This window comes from Podarcis liolepis, assembly GCF_965112155.1.
Source record: "Podarcis liolepis genome assembly, chromosome: 9".
NCBI classification, from domain to species: Eukaryota; Metazoa; Chordata; class Lepidosauria; order Squamata; family Lacertidae; genus Podarcis; species Podarcis liolepis.
In genome coordinates this window covers 19,316,497-19,335,499 of record NC_139564.1, presented here as the reverse complement: position 1 = coordinate 19,335,499, position 19,003 = coordinate 19,316,497, and the positions used below count along the sequence as shown (strand labels likewise).

At 40.4% G+C, this 19,003-nt stretch overlaps 1 protein-coding gene across 3 annotated transcripts in view; it reads left to right on the top strand.

Moving 5' to 3' along the window:
- UNC5C (unc-5 netrin receptor C) overlaps window positions 1-19,003 on the top strand; it is a 317,114-nt gene that overhangs the window by 212,151 nt on the left and 85,960 nt on the right. For all 3 annotated transcript variants that reach the window (XM_083458645.1, XM_083458646.1, XM_083458644.1), the window contains exon 4: window positions 10,528-10,631. In XM_083458645.1, the coding sequence (XP_083314771.1) occupies window positions 10,528-10,631 (104 nt within the window). The remainder of the gene's footprint in view (window positions 1-10,527; window positions 10,632-19,003) is intronic.

Sequence of the window (19,003 nt, the reverse complement as noted above, 5' to 3'; positions counted from 1 at the left end):
TCAGACTTTATGCTAATGTTCATCATAAGCTAACTTCAATAGTCTATTTTTAGGGGGAGGGGAATATATAGATATTGACTTGCCTCCAACTGTGACATTATTTTTCATTTTTAAATTAAAAGAACTCTCTTCTTGGCAGCTTGCTGTCTCCCATGGTAAACATTTTGTGCTTTGTTGGGTTGGGTTGGGTTGAGTTCACTATTTCATGGATAATAATAATGGACCTAGCTGTGTAAAAATATAAACTAACTCTAAGATTATTTGGGGAGGGGGAGAATTCTGCTGGAGAGTTATACAACTTCAAATTAAAGTCTCCCACACATCTCTCGCTGGATCTGTTTGTCCTCAGAAACCCAGCGATTTAATTTCAACATCGGCTAACTGCGTGATAGTGAAAGAGGAAGCTTATTTCAGGAAGCTGAATATCGGCTAATGATAACCTAGTTTACTCCCTTACTATTCTAAGCAGCACCTGGTCAAGTTGTGTTGAAAGGGTGCTAGCAACATCTTCAAATACTGAGACTTGAAACAGATATTCTACAGTGACCATTGCTTTAAAAAGGAAAAGAAGGAAGGGGTGTGTCAGAACCGCTTTCACAAAATGAATAACAAAATTCAGTAATTCTAAATTAATTCATGTCAAAAGAGCAATCCAGTCCACTTCTGGGACATCATTAGGACTGCAAAGTCCATTGTCATTATCGGTTTATTTGCACATTGCATTTTCTGCTAGTAAATCTGTGCTCACAGCAGTTTTCAGAAAAAATAAATAAATTTAAATACAATACTGTAATACACTAACAATACATAAGCATAATAATACATGCAATATCACTGCAACACTTATAATTAGTAAACAAATAACAGTTCATTTTAACATATATAAACATTGAACTAAGCATAGAGCATACTAATAGGTCAAGTCAAAATACATTCCACCATTTCCTTCAAAGAAGTTCAGGGTGGGGTAATGATCCTTTGAGCTGTCAGACTAATGATCCTTAACTTATGCAGTTCAAGGCCCCACCTTCTTCCATCATCCCAGTCCATGACATTATTCGTACTGAGTTGCATATCTTCTGCTTTGCAGTTCATTGTGCATTCCTTCCAACCTGCCTTTCCTTTACTCAAATCCCGACCTTCTCCCCACAAAGCTTGTAAAAAAAGCACACTGCAAACCTCTATCAAATGTAGGGTTGTGAAAATGAGCTACAAGGTTTTAGAATTCTGTCCGTTCTTTTGGACAATCTAGAAAATTAAATAAATATCTCTTTATAGTGTATATTGAAATCAAATCAAGAGTAGCTAAAAATGCCTTTGAACAAAGAAATCAATATTACTTTACTTTTCCGTGTACAAGACTAGGGTTTTTTTACTTTAAAATAAGGTTAAAAATCTGGGGGTCTCTTGTACATGGGAGAGTCTTATACACGGAAAAACACGGTACTTAAAATATTTGTTGTTACTGGACTCAATTTAAAGACATCTTTTTTTTCAGCAGATTTATTCTAATCTCCCCTTTTCCCAGAAGTTTGTTTTAGTAAAAGGAAGTTTAATGGGTAGCTTGCATTCATGGATAAGAAGGGTGTGACAATATAAAGTGGGAAGGCTTTTCTGATTGATTAGTCTTCCTTTCTGGAAAAAAATAACTTTCCCCCAAAAAGAATTAGCAATTACATGTTCAATATTGACACTCAACATTCTGCTGACACTATTCTGCAGTCCAGTGTTTATATGTTATCTTTTCTGAAGTTGATTTTCATATCCCTGTCTTTATAATGCAGACCATGTTGTGAGGACAAAGATTGATGGGCACCAGAAGATTATATTGCAGCATATTAAAAGAATAAGACAAAGTCAATGAGATAAACTAATCATGAAGGGTAAAGAACAATAGACTTACTAAATTTCCATAGTGCCAAAATGAATACAGTCGACGGTCCCTGCCTGGTGTTGCTGCTGCCACACTAAACATTTCATTTCTTACAAATGTAAAAGGAGTATTATGTGGCACCTGTAACAGACCCAGTTCTGCAGATCAAATCTGCTAAGTGGGCATATATGAGGTAAAGTCACATCACAAGTAAACTGATCCCAAGCTGTTAAGGGCTCTATACAGTGGTACCTCTGGTTAAGAACTTAATTCGTTCCGGAGGTCTGTTCTTAACCTGAAACTGTTCTTAACCTGAAGCACCACTTTAGCTAATGGGGCCTCCCACTGCTGTTGTGCCACCACCACGTGATTTCTGTTCTCATCCTGAAGCAAAGTTCTTAACCCGAAGTACTATTTCTGGGTGAGTGGCGTCTGTAACCTGAAGTGTCAGTAACCCGAGGTACCACTGTATACTAATTGTAATAGTACTAATTGTGAACTTGATCCAGTAGCAAATTGACAGCCAGCACAGGGCTCCAGCAGAAGTGTTACATGCTGATGGGGTTTCATTCCTGCAAGCAATTGTGCCGCAGCATTCTGCACTAACTGCAGCTTCCAGATCAAGCTCAAGGGATGCCCCACATAGAGCAGTAATCCAATCTTGAAGTATCTTGACTATCTCTTTCACAATACCTATTGATGTAAGTATAGAGGATAAATTGGGTTCTGAGTGGGGAAGCATGACAGAACAATTAACATGTTATGGAATATACTCCCCCCCACAAAAAAACCCCCAACTAGTCTGGATGCAACCTTAGTTATCACAGTGTTGGATTCTTTAGGATTTTTTTCTTCATTCTAAATTTGGTGTATGTGAATTCTTTTTATCAATAATGCAAGTAGACATTTGTGTTTAATAAGTATCAAACATCCGTGTATGGTATTGTCTCAGTCAATATGCCTACAGCTAAAGAAATCAGAGCAAAGTTATCAGTTCAATCAACTGACGCAATGAGAGCAGAAAATTCTTCTAAAGAAAATGTTGTTAAGGGGTTGTTAGAAAACTGGAAAAGATTCCTGATCCCATAAGCTACAGACACAACAATAATCCCTACCTCAACGATTTCAGACTGGGATACCAAGTTAGTATTTGATGGTTGATTGTCTCCTGCTAGACTCCATTTTAAGTAGCCTTTCTCAGCTGAGATTAATTCAAACTTGCTCTGATTACTCTTTAATGAACACTGGTAAATAACAGACTACAGTGGTGCTTCGCAAGACGAAATTAATTAGTTCTGCGAGTTTTTTTGTCTAGCGAATTTTTTGTCTTGCGAAGCACGAAATCCCATAGGAATGCATTGAAATTCAATTAATGCGTTCCTATGGTCAAAAAAAGTCCAAACAAAGCCAAATTTGGTACAACAAGAGTTTATTAAGTGCTCTTTAAAGTCACACATACTGTAAAGAGCATTTCAAAAATTGAAGGAACAATAAATTAAGTTTCTAAACATGACAGAAAAACATTTAAAAATCAACAAAGTGTACAGTACATTTCTAAGACTCTGGGGGACAACTCGAAGAAGGTTCCTCTTCCACTCTTTGCTTCTTGCTGAAGAATCCCCTCCTCAACTGTTCCCCCAGCCACCCACCACACAGAAATTCAAATCCAGATTTTTTTTTAAAAAACAGCAGAGTGGCCCAATGGTCACAGAAAATCATAAAAATGCAGGAAAAAAAACACACAAGCTTCCAGATTCTTGCAAACCCCTCCTCAACTGTTCCCCCAGCCACCCACCACACAGAAATTCAAATCCAGAATTTTTTTAAAAAAACAGCAGAGTGGCCCAATGGTCACAGAAAATCATAAAAATGCAGAAAAAAAACACACAAGCTTCCAGATTCTTGCAAACCCCTCCCCAACACCAAGTCCTTGAATTCCAAACACCCCAACCCAAAATCCAACCCCCCAAAAAAGTTTTAAAAGTTTAACTACCACACCGTGTTCTATGAGTTGCTCCTCGAAGTCAAGTCGCAACTGTATTAACGGTGTTAAGAAAAAGGTAACTTGCAAGATGTTTTCGTTTTTCGTCTTGCGAAGCAAGCCCATAGGGAAATTCGTCTTGCGAAGCAGCTCAAAAAACGGAAAACCCTTTCGTCTAGCAAGTTTTCCGTCTTGCGAGTCATTCGTCTTGCGGGGCACCACTGTAATTTACTTAAACAATAAGAATGGAGGCTTAAAAAAAAATTGTGTTCATAGTGAGATGTTCATGGAACAAGTGGTGCCTTCTGTTTAAAATAAGCAAAGGAGAACAGCCAACAACTGACTTTCCAGACTTCGCCAATGGATCTCTAATAATATTCTTCTTCTTCTTCTTCTTTGGCAATCACTCGTAGCCGAGTAAGATTGTCTTCCATAAACACGGTTTTAACAATGAGTCCATATGTGACTGTGATATTTATAAATACATGACCTTTTACTAAAAGAGGAAGAAGAGAGAGGAAGGAAGGAAGGAAGGAAGGAATTGAGAGAGAAAATGGTTATCTGAGAATTCATGGTCCAACAACTGGGCAGGCAGCTGAAAAAGCTTATGTGCTATCCATCATTTGGCAGGGATCCCCTGTGTATGCTGTTCAGGGCTTTAAAAGAAGAAGGGATATACCCAGCCTTAGACATAACTGGAGATGACTAATTGTTCAAAACAGCCATGTATTGAACTCCATTTTAAGTTAACCATGCATTTTAAGTTAACATGGTTAACTTAAATAACCAAATTGACACTTGAATAATAGCAAGGGGGGTGGTGGTGGATGATTCTCACTGCTTGCGCAAATTCAGTACAGTAATATTCTTTCCCATCACTGCTCCTTCCTAACAATACTGACTTTGACTTCAGTAGGACTATGTACAATTTTGGATTTCTGATAGGTATAGCAGCTAGTAGTGGTGGCTGCTTGTATGTGACAAAAAAAATCTGCCCAGAAGATAGGATTATAGGTAATCCATTATAAATAAAGTCATCGTCCCATCCCCCCGTCCCCCCGCCATGCCAAAAAAAAACAACCCTACTGGAATCTTGACTTCCATTATGCATGTGCTTAAAAGAATGTGAATAAATTCATACTATAAGCTTCTTGGGTCTTTAAAGTTATTTTCTTGAAATCAAGTGTATAAAATGGAGCTTAAACGCCATCAGTTTGCTTTAAATCAAAGTTTCAGTCAAAGAAAAATGCATATAAAAGCCCTTCTTGTTTTCTGTAGACTCCTGCTCTGTTTGTTTTAGAGGGAAAGTCCTAGGTAGAATTACTGAAAAGGGCATGTGAGAGGAATAAGGAGTCTTTAAGGTCTACCAAGGGCAAAAATCCATCTTTCTCTGACAGTAATGCACCATTCTTCAGTATGTTCCTGGTTTACATTTAATTCCTAGCTGACAAGTGTCCGTTTTTCATGCCTATTCATTAGTCACCCTTGCATTAGCACTGCCTTGAAGGCATCTCACCTGCCTCTTATCACATTTCGCGCAAAATGATAAAAGATATCCTTTAAGTTTTACCCACAACCCCCTTCCATCACAGTGAAGTCCAGCCAAAAAAATAAAATAAAATAATACAGGAGGAGATTAAGTGGCAATTTTGCACAAAGGAGAATTCCTTGTGGACTATGAATTTAAAGAGGAAATGATGTGGGGAAGTAAAGTGTGAGTAAAAATCACATAGAGGTGGAATACTTTCAGAAAGTTAAATATTGAATCCACACAGTGTTTCAGATTTCAGAAAATTACAAGGACACAAGGAACCTTAAGAGGAGGAGGAGAGGCCAGTACTCGGTAACATATATAATAATTTGCTGTCCTCCAGATGTTAGCAGACTGCAACTGGGGCTCATGGGAGTTGTAGTCCAATGACACCCAAAGGGCACCAGGTTGAGTAACATTCCACTACATGCTTTCCTTTCTAAACCCTCCAAGTTGGTCCCTGGTATTTTACAATGTGATTGATCTCCATTAATTGAGCTAAAATGAAGCCCTCCCAAAAACAGGGCGAATCCCAGCCAGTCTGGGTTAAACTGTCCTGGGTTAGGCAACTCTTAACTTTAAATATTTCTCTAGAGCTTCAAAACCATTGTAACACTAGGGCCTTCTACATTTTGACTTATCTGTTGATTCAAATGCAGTATTTCTGTAAATTCTGAATGTTTGTCATATCAGGTATGTTGTTTCCATGAGAATAATTTACATATCCAAGAAGAATATAGGTTGGTGAGATATGATTGAGCTGGATATTAAGTTCCTGACTTGACTCTCTCTTTTTTTAGTATTTTAAATGAAACTTTAATTTTTGTAACTTTATTTGGCTAGCTTTGAAAAGAGAGTAAAATCTTGCTGCTGTTTGAGGGATTTCAGTCACAGAGAATGGCATTCACAGAAACTCAATGTGAAAATGCCACCTGCAGCTCTGCACTCTTAGAAACACAGCCACTTTTAGCTTACAGATGCTTGCTGTGCATCCAGCGCTGAGAAGGGACTTTACTTTTTCTCGTTCAACTGTAATCTGAATGTAGCAAGCCACATATGAAGCTGTACAGCAAGAGAGTCAACAGGCTTCTGAGGAATGTATAAAATAAATAAATAAGATCTGAAGGGATAGTGCTTGTCACTCATTCCATCCGGGAGACACACACCCAAAAGCCTTGTAAGTACACAAAGAGGCTAAGTGCGGGAATAATGGTGTGTTTTGAGCACTTGGAAAAACATAACAGTGTTGCAGCCTTTAGGGAAGACTTGAACTCAAGAAATGAGAAACCCATGAGGCATTTGTAGTTGCACATAAACTAGTTATGTTTGGGGTTGCCATGTTCCTAAAAGTGAAAATCCGGACAAAGTTGTTGAGGGTTTTTTGGAACATCTCCCAAAGAAAGTTTTTGGGCTTTTGGGAGGGATTTCTAAAGCTGCTTTTAAAAAAAGATAATAAAATCACCCTACTTGCCATACATCCGGGTTTCCCCAGACATTTTGCCGATTTAGAAGAAATCTACCATGGACACCAGTTTTTGGCACAATTCCCAGATATATCCAGGAAAACCAGGACGTATGGCAGGTCTAGCAATGTCTGATTTACCTGTGCTTTCCCACATCTTTTGTATTTCCCAAAGGAACTGGTTGGCATTTTCTTTTTTCTTTTCTTTTCTTTTCTTTTCTTTTCTTTGCATCCTTGTAGTTGCTGTGTGGAAAATCTGTCTAGATTAGAAATATAGTTGTGGAAACATAGCTCTAAGTACACAAAAGGAAGTAACCAACAGAATGTAAGAGCTCTGCTGCCTTGTAAACACACAATTATATCCTTCTTGAAAGGGTGGGAGTATTCTTTACTTTGATAGTCTCTAATGGCTGTTTTAAGGGCATTAGAGTCTATTATGTCAGGGTCTGTAGTTAAGAGTACTTTTAGTTTGTAGATCATTGACCCAGTGAAGCATAATGGTGCCTTTTCAAGTGTTAGTGCATATCAGGTCACTATGATGGACATAAAGAGGAAATGGGAGTGGAGAGTTTGGAATCATTAAATTCTCCTGAAGGGCTGGTAGGAAAGGGGCTTCATCTGTGCTGCCTTTTTCCATTATAATGAACAGGATTTAGCTTGCTGGGAAGCAGCAAAAACAAATTATCAGTGTTACGAGTTAATGAAGCTGCCTGCAAAATTGTGCTTTCATAAACAAAACGTGTTATGAGCAGAGAGGATCATGATTTAAAAGGTTGGTGCATTAACATCAGGCCTAAATTAATGCTTTGTTGGGTACATGGGGAAAAGTAAAACCAAACTCCAGGGAACACACTTGGATTATTATCTGTTTCTAGCACACCACCGCTTCTCTCACTGCAGTACCCTGGAATGGTTGCAGTTTATTATCTGTCCATGATCTGTTGCTGTAGCTGTGTGCTGCTGCAGCCAATACTGCGTTTTTCCTTCTTGCCACCTCATGTTTAATATGATGGTCAGGTATAATAATAGTTGCATCTATAAAAATGCAGATTATATGGAGGTAGTACAGGGCTGGCAGCAATAGTGGCCTGTGGGGTGGCACAGATGGGACTTGGTTGCTTTCCTGGCTTCCCAACACAGTGGGTTGCTGGTGCTTACCCAGCAGAGAGTAGGTGTGGGGAGATTGGTTGTCAAGCGGGCACCTACTTCATTGAATCATATAATTGAAGAGTTGGAAGGATCATCTAGTCCAACACTCTGTTATGCAGGAAACTTTTGCCCAACATGGCACTCAAGAGTCTCATGCTCTACTGACTGAGCTATCCTGAGTATTCAGTGATCATTTGGAAACATGAAGGCACCACCTGGATATGAACCCAGGCCCTTTCAGATGCTAAAATGGGTGCCCTCTTGGCAGAAACACAGGGGATGGGCAAAGGCATTCCCTGTACCAGTTCCCAAAATGTGGAACTCTCTCCCATAGAGGTGTGTTAGACACCCTCATTATGGTTTCTGTCATTTGCTGAAAACGCACCCTGGTCTTTGTCAGATTCAGGTAGGTAGCCATGTTGGTCTGACGCAGTCAAAATAAATTAAAAAATTAAAAAATTGCCCAGTAGTACCTTAGAGACCAACTAAGTTTGTTCTGGGTAAGAAGTGTGCATGCACACGAAAGCTTATACCCAGAGCAAACTTACCTGGTCTTTGTCAGTTATGATTTGGATGAACTATGCCTCTAAAACTTGAGGTGGGCAGAGGGCTGTTGCACAAGCAGGTCCTGCTTGTGGACTTCCCAAAGGCATCCAGTTGGCCACTGCGAGAACAGGATGCTGGACTAGATGGGGCATACAGCTGCCTCATCTACTATCATGGTGCTGTGTGTAGTTTTTGTGGGACCACCTCTGTTCTTCTTTGGTTTGGTTTGAATTATTTTATTGGTACCTTATGGTGAAGGACAGGTAATAAATCTTTCAAATGGATAAATAATAAAACTGGCGATGGGGCCATGCCCTCTGCTGAATCTCAGGGCAGCACACCATCTTAGAGAGCAGAAGGCATGTCATGTGGCATACAGAGTGCTGCCCTCCTCAAACAAAGGTTGCAGAAAACAGTGGTGGCAGCATGTTTCACATGAGCAGATGAAAATGTGAACATGCCTAGTACTTGCTGGAGTGCTTGACCTGGGTTGCCTGCCTTTTGGGTCTCCTCACTCAGTGAACCACCTTTTCCAACAGTGCTGTCTTGTGACGTGTTGGGACAATATTTCTTTATGAGTCTTGATGAGTCCAGGCCAGCAATAGCAAAGCACCCATGCCACTGGGACAATGGCTTTGGGGGGGCCAGAATAGATGAGGGGGCTGTCCCCAGCACCTGCCATCTCAGGCAACTGCCTCACTCTGCCTAATGGTTGGCCCATCCCCAAGACAACAGATCACCCCTACACTGTTTTTTAATACAAGCCATGTCCCATTGAACCCAGCAGAAAAGTGACTACAGAGCTCAGTGATTCTACTTCCCACTTGTGTTTTAAAAGTCCCATAATTTAGCAGACTAGAATAGATCAGATTGTTTATTGTCAAATATGGAAATTAATCTAACATATATGTATAAATGATGGTCAACCTTAGGTAAATGGACCAAGTAGCAAGTAAAGTACCAAACCCAACAACTAGGAATATTACTGCTATCTGTTGCAAGGTGGTAATTGTATTAGGGTACTTGAAGATAGAGTAAGGAGCAGGTGCTGAACGTCCGAAGTACTTTCTGGAATCTTTTCCCTCATACACTAATACAATGCACTCTTGAACTTGATACTTTGTGATTTAGATGTTTCTATAATATGTAATTTTATTTCCCCTAGAAAGCATTTCTGTTATAGAGAACCTAAACAGATTTTGCACTGCTTCTGCATTCCTGTGGGTTGCCAGTGGGCTCAGTTGAAAGAAGTAATCTAATGGCTAGGAGTCCTTAGGTCATCTGTTTGCTAACTGTGATGTGTGCCCATCAACCTGCACTCAGTGCATTATGGATTAATGCCAACAAAGCAAGATGGCATTGGGCCATGTCGGCAGATGATCGAGGAAGTACTATCAGTGACTTCATAATCGGCTAAGAAATCATTTCCAATTTGATTCCCAAAACAAATTAGAGAACAAGCATTCAAATCTTCAGCTGCCCTGGAAAATAATAAATAGTATCTGTCATGGGCAAGATTACCACACACTTCATGTTATCTGCATCTATATAAAAACTGAGAGTCTGCCACACTCTGCTGTGGCCAAAAAACTGCACCTACGATCAGACAATGAAAATATTCAGTTCTAAGCAATGGCTTAATTTTAATATAACAGGTGATGTCAGAAAGCAGATTTAACCGTCAACCTGAGATGGTTCCTCAGTCCCCCATGGGCTTACCATCTACTTTCTCCCACACACATGGTAACTGCCAGTCATTCCTGCAGAGGAAAATAAAACACTTGCACACAGCAAGTGAGGGCAAAACATGTCTTCCATCATTGGCATTGTGTAGTCCAGCTCTCAATAACCAGATATCACAAGAGGGTGCAGTGGTGACAAAATAGGAGACCTCTTTCCATGTGCACACTGCAGCCATCATTATGATGCACTTACCAAAGCTAGAATAAACACTACAGACTTTTGGTCTTCTTTTTTCACCCTAGATCTGCGGAAGACTTTTGAGCAGGAGCCACTTGGGAAGGAAGTATCTTTGGAACAGGAAGTCCTTCTCCAGTGTCGGCCACCTGAAGGAATCCCAGTTGCTGAGGTGAGTGGCAACAGCTTTTCTTACGGGAGGGAAGTAAAGGGAGGGGGAACTGACACAGTTATCCTAACTGAGGCCTAATCTGTGGCTAATGGTGCAGTGAATTAGGCGATGGCATGATAAATGGGAGGTAATGGAGATCTAACTGCCTGCTGCTGGTAGAATAGATTGATTGGGAACTGATTAATGACTTCAGAGTCAATTAGAATGCCCCACTAGGCAGAGCTACAGGCAGTTTAGTTTCATTCTTCTGCTCCCTTTTCAAGAAACAAGAACACAGCAAAATTCTATCTGTTATCTCTAAGACAAACACTGGGAAGAATTTATGAATGCATCACTGTTATCTCCCACCCAGCCATCCCTATCCTTTTCAACATGCTACTATTGTGACAACGGGCTTTCACATACATTATTAAAAACTTTTTTTTTATAAATGCTGTATTTTGTTTTACTACTACACTCGTGCATATGGCAAGTCATTCAAGCTGCATGACTATAAGAATTCACATGCTGTGATCTGATAGGAAGCTAGAAGAAAGGAAGACCATAATCCATCTTTTAATGTTCCATGTCTGTTTTACTTAATAGCAATTAAAAACTCATGGGTGGGTATTCTTTTATCTTCCTTGTGGAAGTGACCCTACCGAGAAGAGGAAAAAAGAGTCAGCTTTCAGCATGGGGACACCATCTGTGAAGAATAACCCCCTAAGTCTGGTAGTTGTGCTGATTATGGAAATGTACTGTTCCTTCTAGTTGCTGATAGTTTAAAATAAGCATTCTCCTCCTCTTCTAAGTACATAACGAGTTCCTATTTAAGCTCATAATACAAGCTGCACAGGCCACTTCTATTATTGTTGTGTTCCACTGGATCACCAAGCAGCTGCCATCTCTCTGGGAGAGTTTATTATGTTTAATTCACCTATTTCAGAATGTGGCCCTTATTTTTCCCATCTGCCAAATTAAAAGTCTTGCCAACTTGCTAAAAGACAAGTAAGGATTGTTTAGTGTGAAGCTGCTTGGCGTTTGCTTTGATGGTTGATTTCTTGTGAGACTCTACATGCTACCTGAGCCTTACTCTGAAACTACACATCACAGTTCCAGCAAAACTGGGGGCAAGCAACTGAATAAAATAATATATGATTAATTCTGTTTTACTCCCATATTTTCTTTCTTTGCTTTCTTATTTCCTGGGGCAGGAGAAGGAGGAGGAATAATAATTCAGTGGAAAGATGCGCTGACTTCTAATAAGCCAGCTTTGCAGTGGCCATGGTGTACTAATCAGCCAATATTCCTTTGCCTCCGAACATCCCACCAGCCAGCTGTTGCAGACAACAGAATCTGCAACAGGGCATGTCATATTGCAGATGCATGGTGGTACTTAGGGACTTCATTACCTTTGCAAGGAGCTGAGATTACTCATGACTGGTAGATTGTCTGCGTGCAGTATTACATGCATAACACAGATCTGTACCTCCCAATATCTTAATAGCTAGGAGCAGGAAGTCTGATTGCATGCCAGAGATAGAGGGGAAAACAGCATGATGAGTAGACAGGAAGCTTTCACTTTTGTTGTGCATAGCCTGCCAAGAAATATTATCGTCTTTTTCCAGAAAAAGAGGAAAAAATAGTGCCATAAATAGTTTTTTTTTTAATTATTTAAAAGATTGGAAAAGAAAGATGAGTTGAAGGAGTTGAAGTCTAACATGTAGAAGGCCAGAAATTCCCCATGCCTGCTCTAGACATAATCACATTCCCATAAGGAGGAGGAGGAGGAGGAGGAGGAGGAGGAGGAAGAAGAAGAAGAAGAAGAAGAAGAAGAAGAAGAAGAAGAAGAAGAAGAAGAAGAAGAGTAGGAGTAGTAGTAGTAGTAGTAGTAGTAGTTAGTAGTAGTAGTAGTAGTAGTAGTTTGGATTTGATATCCTGCCTTTCACTCCCCTTAAGGAGTCTCAAAGCGGCTAACAATCTCCTTTCCCTTCCTCCCCCACAACAAACACCCTGTGAGGTGAGTGGGGCTGGGAGACTTCAAAGAAGTGTGACTAGCCTAAGGTCACCCAGCAGCTGCTTGTGGAGGAGGGGAGACGCGAACCCGGTTCACCAGATTACGAGTCTACCACTCTTAACCACTACACCACACTGGCTGTCTATAATATGTAAGGTCACAATTTTTCAAGCAATGAGACCCTTCTTTGATTTGCCCCTTCCCAAACACACTTTTTAAAAAGGTAATTTATTCATTGACATAGTCTGTCAAATTTTCATAGCTATTCCACTCCTGAGGATAGAGAGAAAAAATTTCCTCATAAGAAGCAAATGACTAACCTACTTTATTTATTAATTTATTAAATTTATATACTGCCCTTTATCACAAAGGTTCACAGGGTGGCTCACAAAATAAAATACAAGATAAAAACACAAGTACAGTGGTACCTCGGGTTACAGACGGTTCAGGCTGCAGACTCCACTAACCCAGAAATAGTACTTCAGGTTAAGAGCTTTCCTTCAGGATGAAAACAGAAATTACACAGCAGCAGCGGGAGGCCCCATTAGCTAAAGTAGTACCTCAGGTTAAGAACAGTTTCAGGTTAAGAACAGACCTCCAGAATGAATTAAGTTCTTAACCCAAGGTACCACTGTTAACGATTAATACAAAAACAACAAAACAATACTCCCCTTCCCACAGAAACATTTGAAAGGCTGTAGAATATTACTCAGCCAGAGGCCTGGTTGAAGAAAAATATTTTTGCCTGGTGCCTAAAAATATGTATTGAAAGTGCCAGGTGAACCTCCCTGGAAAGAGCATTTCACAAAGGTGGACAAACAGCCCCAAGAGGAGCACGATGTGACGTGTCCCACCAGAGGTACTACCTGTCCACTAACACTCCACACCCCCGGCAATGCATGAAGGGGAAGGGAATAATAATTAGTTTGAGGCAGGGTTCACCCAGGAACACATGAAGTGGTAAACAGAAGGACAGCACCTCTGAGCGCGTACAGACTGCATTTCTGTCACCATTTAGTAAACAAAGTCTGCCCTAGCTGCTGAATCTGGGTTGAATCTTCTTCAAGGCTTCCAGGCTGGAAAACATTATTTCTACGAAAGCCCTGAGCCTTCCCATCATGTCTCATAAAGATGCATCACGGACTGAACTCTAGAACGATCCTCCCCAGAGCTGGCCTGTTAATAGCTGCCGTTTTTCCAGACCATGCAACATATTAATTCACTTTGTCAAGCAGAAGAGATTGATGTCTGCAAGCTAATTGTCTGTTAAACCTATTTGTACTGCAGTCGGGGCAGACACCAATTAACACTTGGTGGGTCCCAGAGTCATCTGTGCAGTAGCTATTCTGAATAATTCTGTTAATGGCTTCTGCCCACCCACCTCCCTCCACCTTACCTTGCCTTCTGACTTTCCTTTTTCTTTTTTCTTTTCTTGCTTGTTTTTGAAGCCAGGAGGGGGAGATCAAACACCCAGATTGGAGATTAGCCTAATAGAGCTTCTGTATAGACTCCTTCCAACGCTATTAAAGGAACAAAGGACCAAACACAAATGAGCATGAATACCTTAATGTGGCGTTTTACTGCTGCCACTAGCTGTAACTGGCAAGATAAAGTGATGAAAGATAACTGGGTTGGTTGAAGGATTACATGATTATTTTAATTTTGGAGATGAATGCATGCTTTGTTTAAGGCTATACTCATTTGCTTGAAAGACTTTTATTATAATAGCATAGTTAACAGAGTAAGAAGTAGCTGTGGGAAGTCAGACAACTAGCTATGCCCCTGACTTCGGAAGTAAAGCCAGATAATGTATTCAACACAGTCACGTGTTACTTGTTAGTCCTATTTTATGGAAGGTGGTTGACCCTCCTTCAATGTAGGTTTTAAAGCAGAGCTTGGATGGCCTTCCGCCAGTGATGGTTTAGTTGTGATTCCTGCATTGCAGGGGGTTGGAGTGTATGACCCTTGGGGTCCCTTAAAACTCTATAATTCTGTTATTTTATGGTTACATTAAATGGCTACATTTTATGGTTACCTTTCCACCAAGGAGCTTAAGGTAGCATACATGGTCCCCACCATTTTATCCTTGCAACAATCCTGTGAGGTGGGATAGGCTGACAGACTGTGATTTTCCCAAGCTTCGTGGCTCAGTAGGGATTTGCTCCCTGGTCTACCAGCTCCCAGCTCAAGACTCTAACCATTACTTCCTGTTCCACTTAGCAGAAAAGTAAACCCAATAGCCTAGCATATTTAAATGTGCACTTTTTCCATTAAAAAGTGTGTTTTTTTGTCTTAAGCTGCATCACATTTGGAAAAGTGCAAAATGCAGTAGACAGCTATGTTCTGAGCTTCACTTTGGTCTGAGAAGTGTAGATCAGCTCATTTCATAGAGGAAGCTGTAAAGAATGAGTTACTTAAGAATCCGTAGTCCATCATGAAACTCTGGATAATGACAAATGGCAGGACATATCTTCTTATTCAGAAGACTGAGATGTACAGCAGTGAAAGTGTGGGTTTGCTCTGCCTCCAGATTCCCAGACTATCCCTGTTCCTTTGACTTCTTTGCTGACTTCCCTATCTCTTTAAAGTTTGGACTGATGCATCTTAGGTCACATCCTGTGCACAACTTCCTCCTCCTCACACTTCTCTATCAAACCTCAAGATGAGATGTCTTCTTGGATCTATCCTCAGAGAACAAAAGAGCAAGCATGTCTGCTTTGTCTTCTCTAGATTAGTTAGGTTGGAACTAGAAACCTTTTCTATTGAAGTTATACACTTCCTATAATAAACAGCTTTATTGTTTTCTAAGTCTACAATATCTCTTTGTGTATGATTGTCACAAGTAAAGCCTACTGTCTAGCCAAATGCACAGGCCACACACTGCACTCTTTGCATACCAAAGAGCTCAGTTTCAATACTGCTTGCTTCCTCTCTGCTCTCCTTGGATGAGCCTAAAGAGCCGACTGGTCTTCAGGACTGTGCCTGTTGCATCTAGCTGCTAGCCACTCCTGAACTTCAAAGTGACCTTTTACAGGAAGCTACACCACTGTTTCCATCTTTCCTTCCAGCCCTTGTTGAGATGGGTGTTGGCTGCTCTGTGTTGGTTTCCCATTATAAGGCAATGTAGACTAGAGATGCAGTTGCTTTACTTTTGTGTGAACTGTATTCTGGAGCCAGCGGGAGCTCTAGAAGCTGCCATTCCCAAGACCCAACACATAGGAGGAGCTGGCTAGCAGCCAGTTACAGTTTCTAAAAGCAGCAACAGCTCAGCTTGAGTTGAGGCTTCACTGAAACATAGCATTTGTTTGAGTGGATTGGATTTGCAGGCCTTGTAAGAGACAGCCAAATCCAAATGAATGGGTGTGTGTTAGGAATTCTACACATTGCCCAGAAGGCCTAGAGTCAAAGCCAGATTCATTATTCTGGGTAGCTTGAAGCCAGGAAAGGCAACAGACGATTTGTTCAGCCAATGGAAAAATCAATTCAGCATCTCTTTCACAAGTATTAGTGCAGCAGCAATCCAGCAGCTGATGAAGGAAAAGGTTAATGTTGTAGGAAGAATGGCAAAAGCAATATGACATTTCCAGTAGCTCTGGCTTTTTTCTACCAACATCACTGGTTGCTTAACCATAGTTAATGAATCTGTGTACAGCACCATGGTTAAGGGTTATGTTAGCAGGTTTTCCCTTTTAACCCAGGATCTGAAGTCAGATGATTGTTCTACCTACCCAACTCTTTCTTTCTGAATATGGATTTTGTTATTTTCAAGAAAAATAACAAGTGACTAACTGAGAGACCAGCAAGCAGCAGCAACAACAGCAACAACAGTGGAGTACATTATTTAAGTATTCCAAATTGTGTACAGTCGAGGCCAAAAGTTGAGGCAGAGCCAGCAATAAAAGGTATATATCAGTCCAAAACTGAGCATCTGTTTGCTTAAATGGAACACTCAGGATGAGACAGTCAAATCAGCCATGATAAAATGGGCCCAGGACATTGGGTACAACATTATGTTTGAAGACTGGGAAAGGTTATGGACCACTGGTATGAAATTCACGGCATGTAATGCTTTGAAAGAGAATATTATGAAAATGATATACAGGTGGTACATGACCCCAGTCAAGCTCGCTAAGATATATCATTTGTCTGATAATAAATGTTGGAAATGTAAGGAGGCTGAAGGGACATTCTTTCACCTCTGGTGGACCTGCCCAAAAGTGAAGGCCTTCTGGGAAATGATCTATAATGAGTTAAAGAAGGTGTTTAAGTACACCTTTCCCAAGAAACCAGAGGCCTTTCTCCTGGGCATCGTCGGCCAGAAGGTGTTAAAGAAGGACAGAACTTTTTTTTATGTACGCAACGACAGCAGCAAGAATACTTATTGCAAAACACTGGAAGACACAAGATTTACCCACACTAGAAGAGTGGCAGACGCAATTGATGGACTATATGGAACTGGCTGAAATGACTGGCAGAATCCGAGATTTGGGAGAAGAAACAATGGAGGAGGACTGGAAAAAATTCAAGGACTATTTACAAAAATATTATAAGTTATATGAATGTTAAGAATTTGCATGATTTGGAAAATCTAGCTTCAGCAACAAGATTCGGTGACAAGGGAAATTAAGTTATAATTATGAAAGGACTAAGGTTCAAAATGATACTACATTTATATTAAGGTAAAAGTAAATTGACGATAAGTATTTTAAACCTAAAACATAACTATTTGAAAGTACAAAGGAATGCATGAAACAAGGTAATAATTTGTTGATACTTTTATTGTAAAGAACGCAGGGTGAGGGAGACGTGGGGAAGTCCGGTTGGTGATGAAAAAATGTCATGGAAAGATGGATTTCTTCTTTTTTCTTTTTCTTCTTACTGTTATCTCTTTTATTTATCTGACTTTATATCTGTATCTGAGAAAAGCAATAAAAAATATTTTTTTAAAAAAAAAACAAAACTGAGCATCTGTTACATCCAAAAAGTATCATGGGGGAATGGAGATTGAAGAGATAACCTTTCCTACTTCTCCTAAAAGCTCAAGGTGGCATACATGGCTCTTCCCCTCCCCATTTTGTCCTCATAACAGCCCTGTGGGGTAGGTTGGACTGAGAAACAGTGACTGGCTCAGTCAGCCAGTGAGTTTCATAGCTGGGCAGGGATTTGAGTCCTGGTCTCTCTGGTGCTTGTCCAACACTCTTTCCGCTATGCCACACTGGCTCTACTATATTGGGGAAAAAATACACATTTCTTTTTATGACACCAAGACACATCAAATTTAAAGGTCTAGATTGTTGTCATAGCATGTAAACTGGGGCAGGAAGTGCAGAAAAATGACGACTGACTTCCTCACAGTATGTTTCTGGTCTGAACCAGATGGCACCACTAAGAATTTGTGATTCTCTTAGTTCCTTCCAAGGAAAACCTTAACACAACCTTGGACATTGGAGCCCTAATTGAAAGTGACATAAAGTCAGTGGTAGTGTGGATCCATTTGTGTTGGGTTTCCAGAGTGGGTGTCTTTAACAGTATTGCCCTAGTGAAGAGTGTGGTCTTAGATACTCTTTAAACAAGGCCCTACTACCAGTAGTCCTCTGGGAAAGACAAGCCTGTGTTCTCTCTCTTTTCTTTCTAGGACACATACTGATCCTTCCAAAGTAACACAGCCAAGTTATTAGCAATTAATTCATTTTCTCTTCGCTTCTACTCTTTTCAAAGATGCCCGAATCTCATTGGGAGTGAGGAACGGTCTCTGAGTGAGGCAGACTCATCAAATTAACTCCTAGCAATAAGGTTATAGATCAAACATCAGTGAGATCTAAGATTAGTTAATATGCCATAAGCAGCTAAATGAAGTTTTGCATTGGAATGTGTGATTCGCTGCACCTTCAACAAGGGGATAATTGCCTCACTAATTATAAAGGGGCTGCTTCTCCCTACGAGTTTAATTGCAGAACATCAGCTGTAAAACTTGGTGACCCAATTGGGCTTCAAAACTGCCATTGTACTTCCTTAAATCCAGTTAGATGTGGGTGAGGGGAGGCATAGGGGGCAGTTACTGTGGTGTCGAGCAATCATATTTGCTTGTGAAGCTGGGATGAGCGTGACTCAAATTCTGCTCAGCTGGCATTGCCTGGGCAGAAAGCTCAGAGCAGCCTGGGACTTATCCAAATATGCAGCATCAGGTGGCTGCTGTGTCTAATTGATTGTTAATATAACTGCTGTTTGCTTTGTTTGATGAGAGTGGCTCTCGTTTTTTTCTCTTTTCTTTCTCTGCCGTTATCCCTTAATTGGAACTCCTGTGTGTATGCATTTCTATGCAGGTGCTCTTGTCGCCCTGGCTGTGTTTTGTATTCTGTTCAGAAAGGGGAAAGCT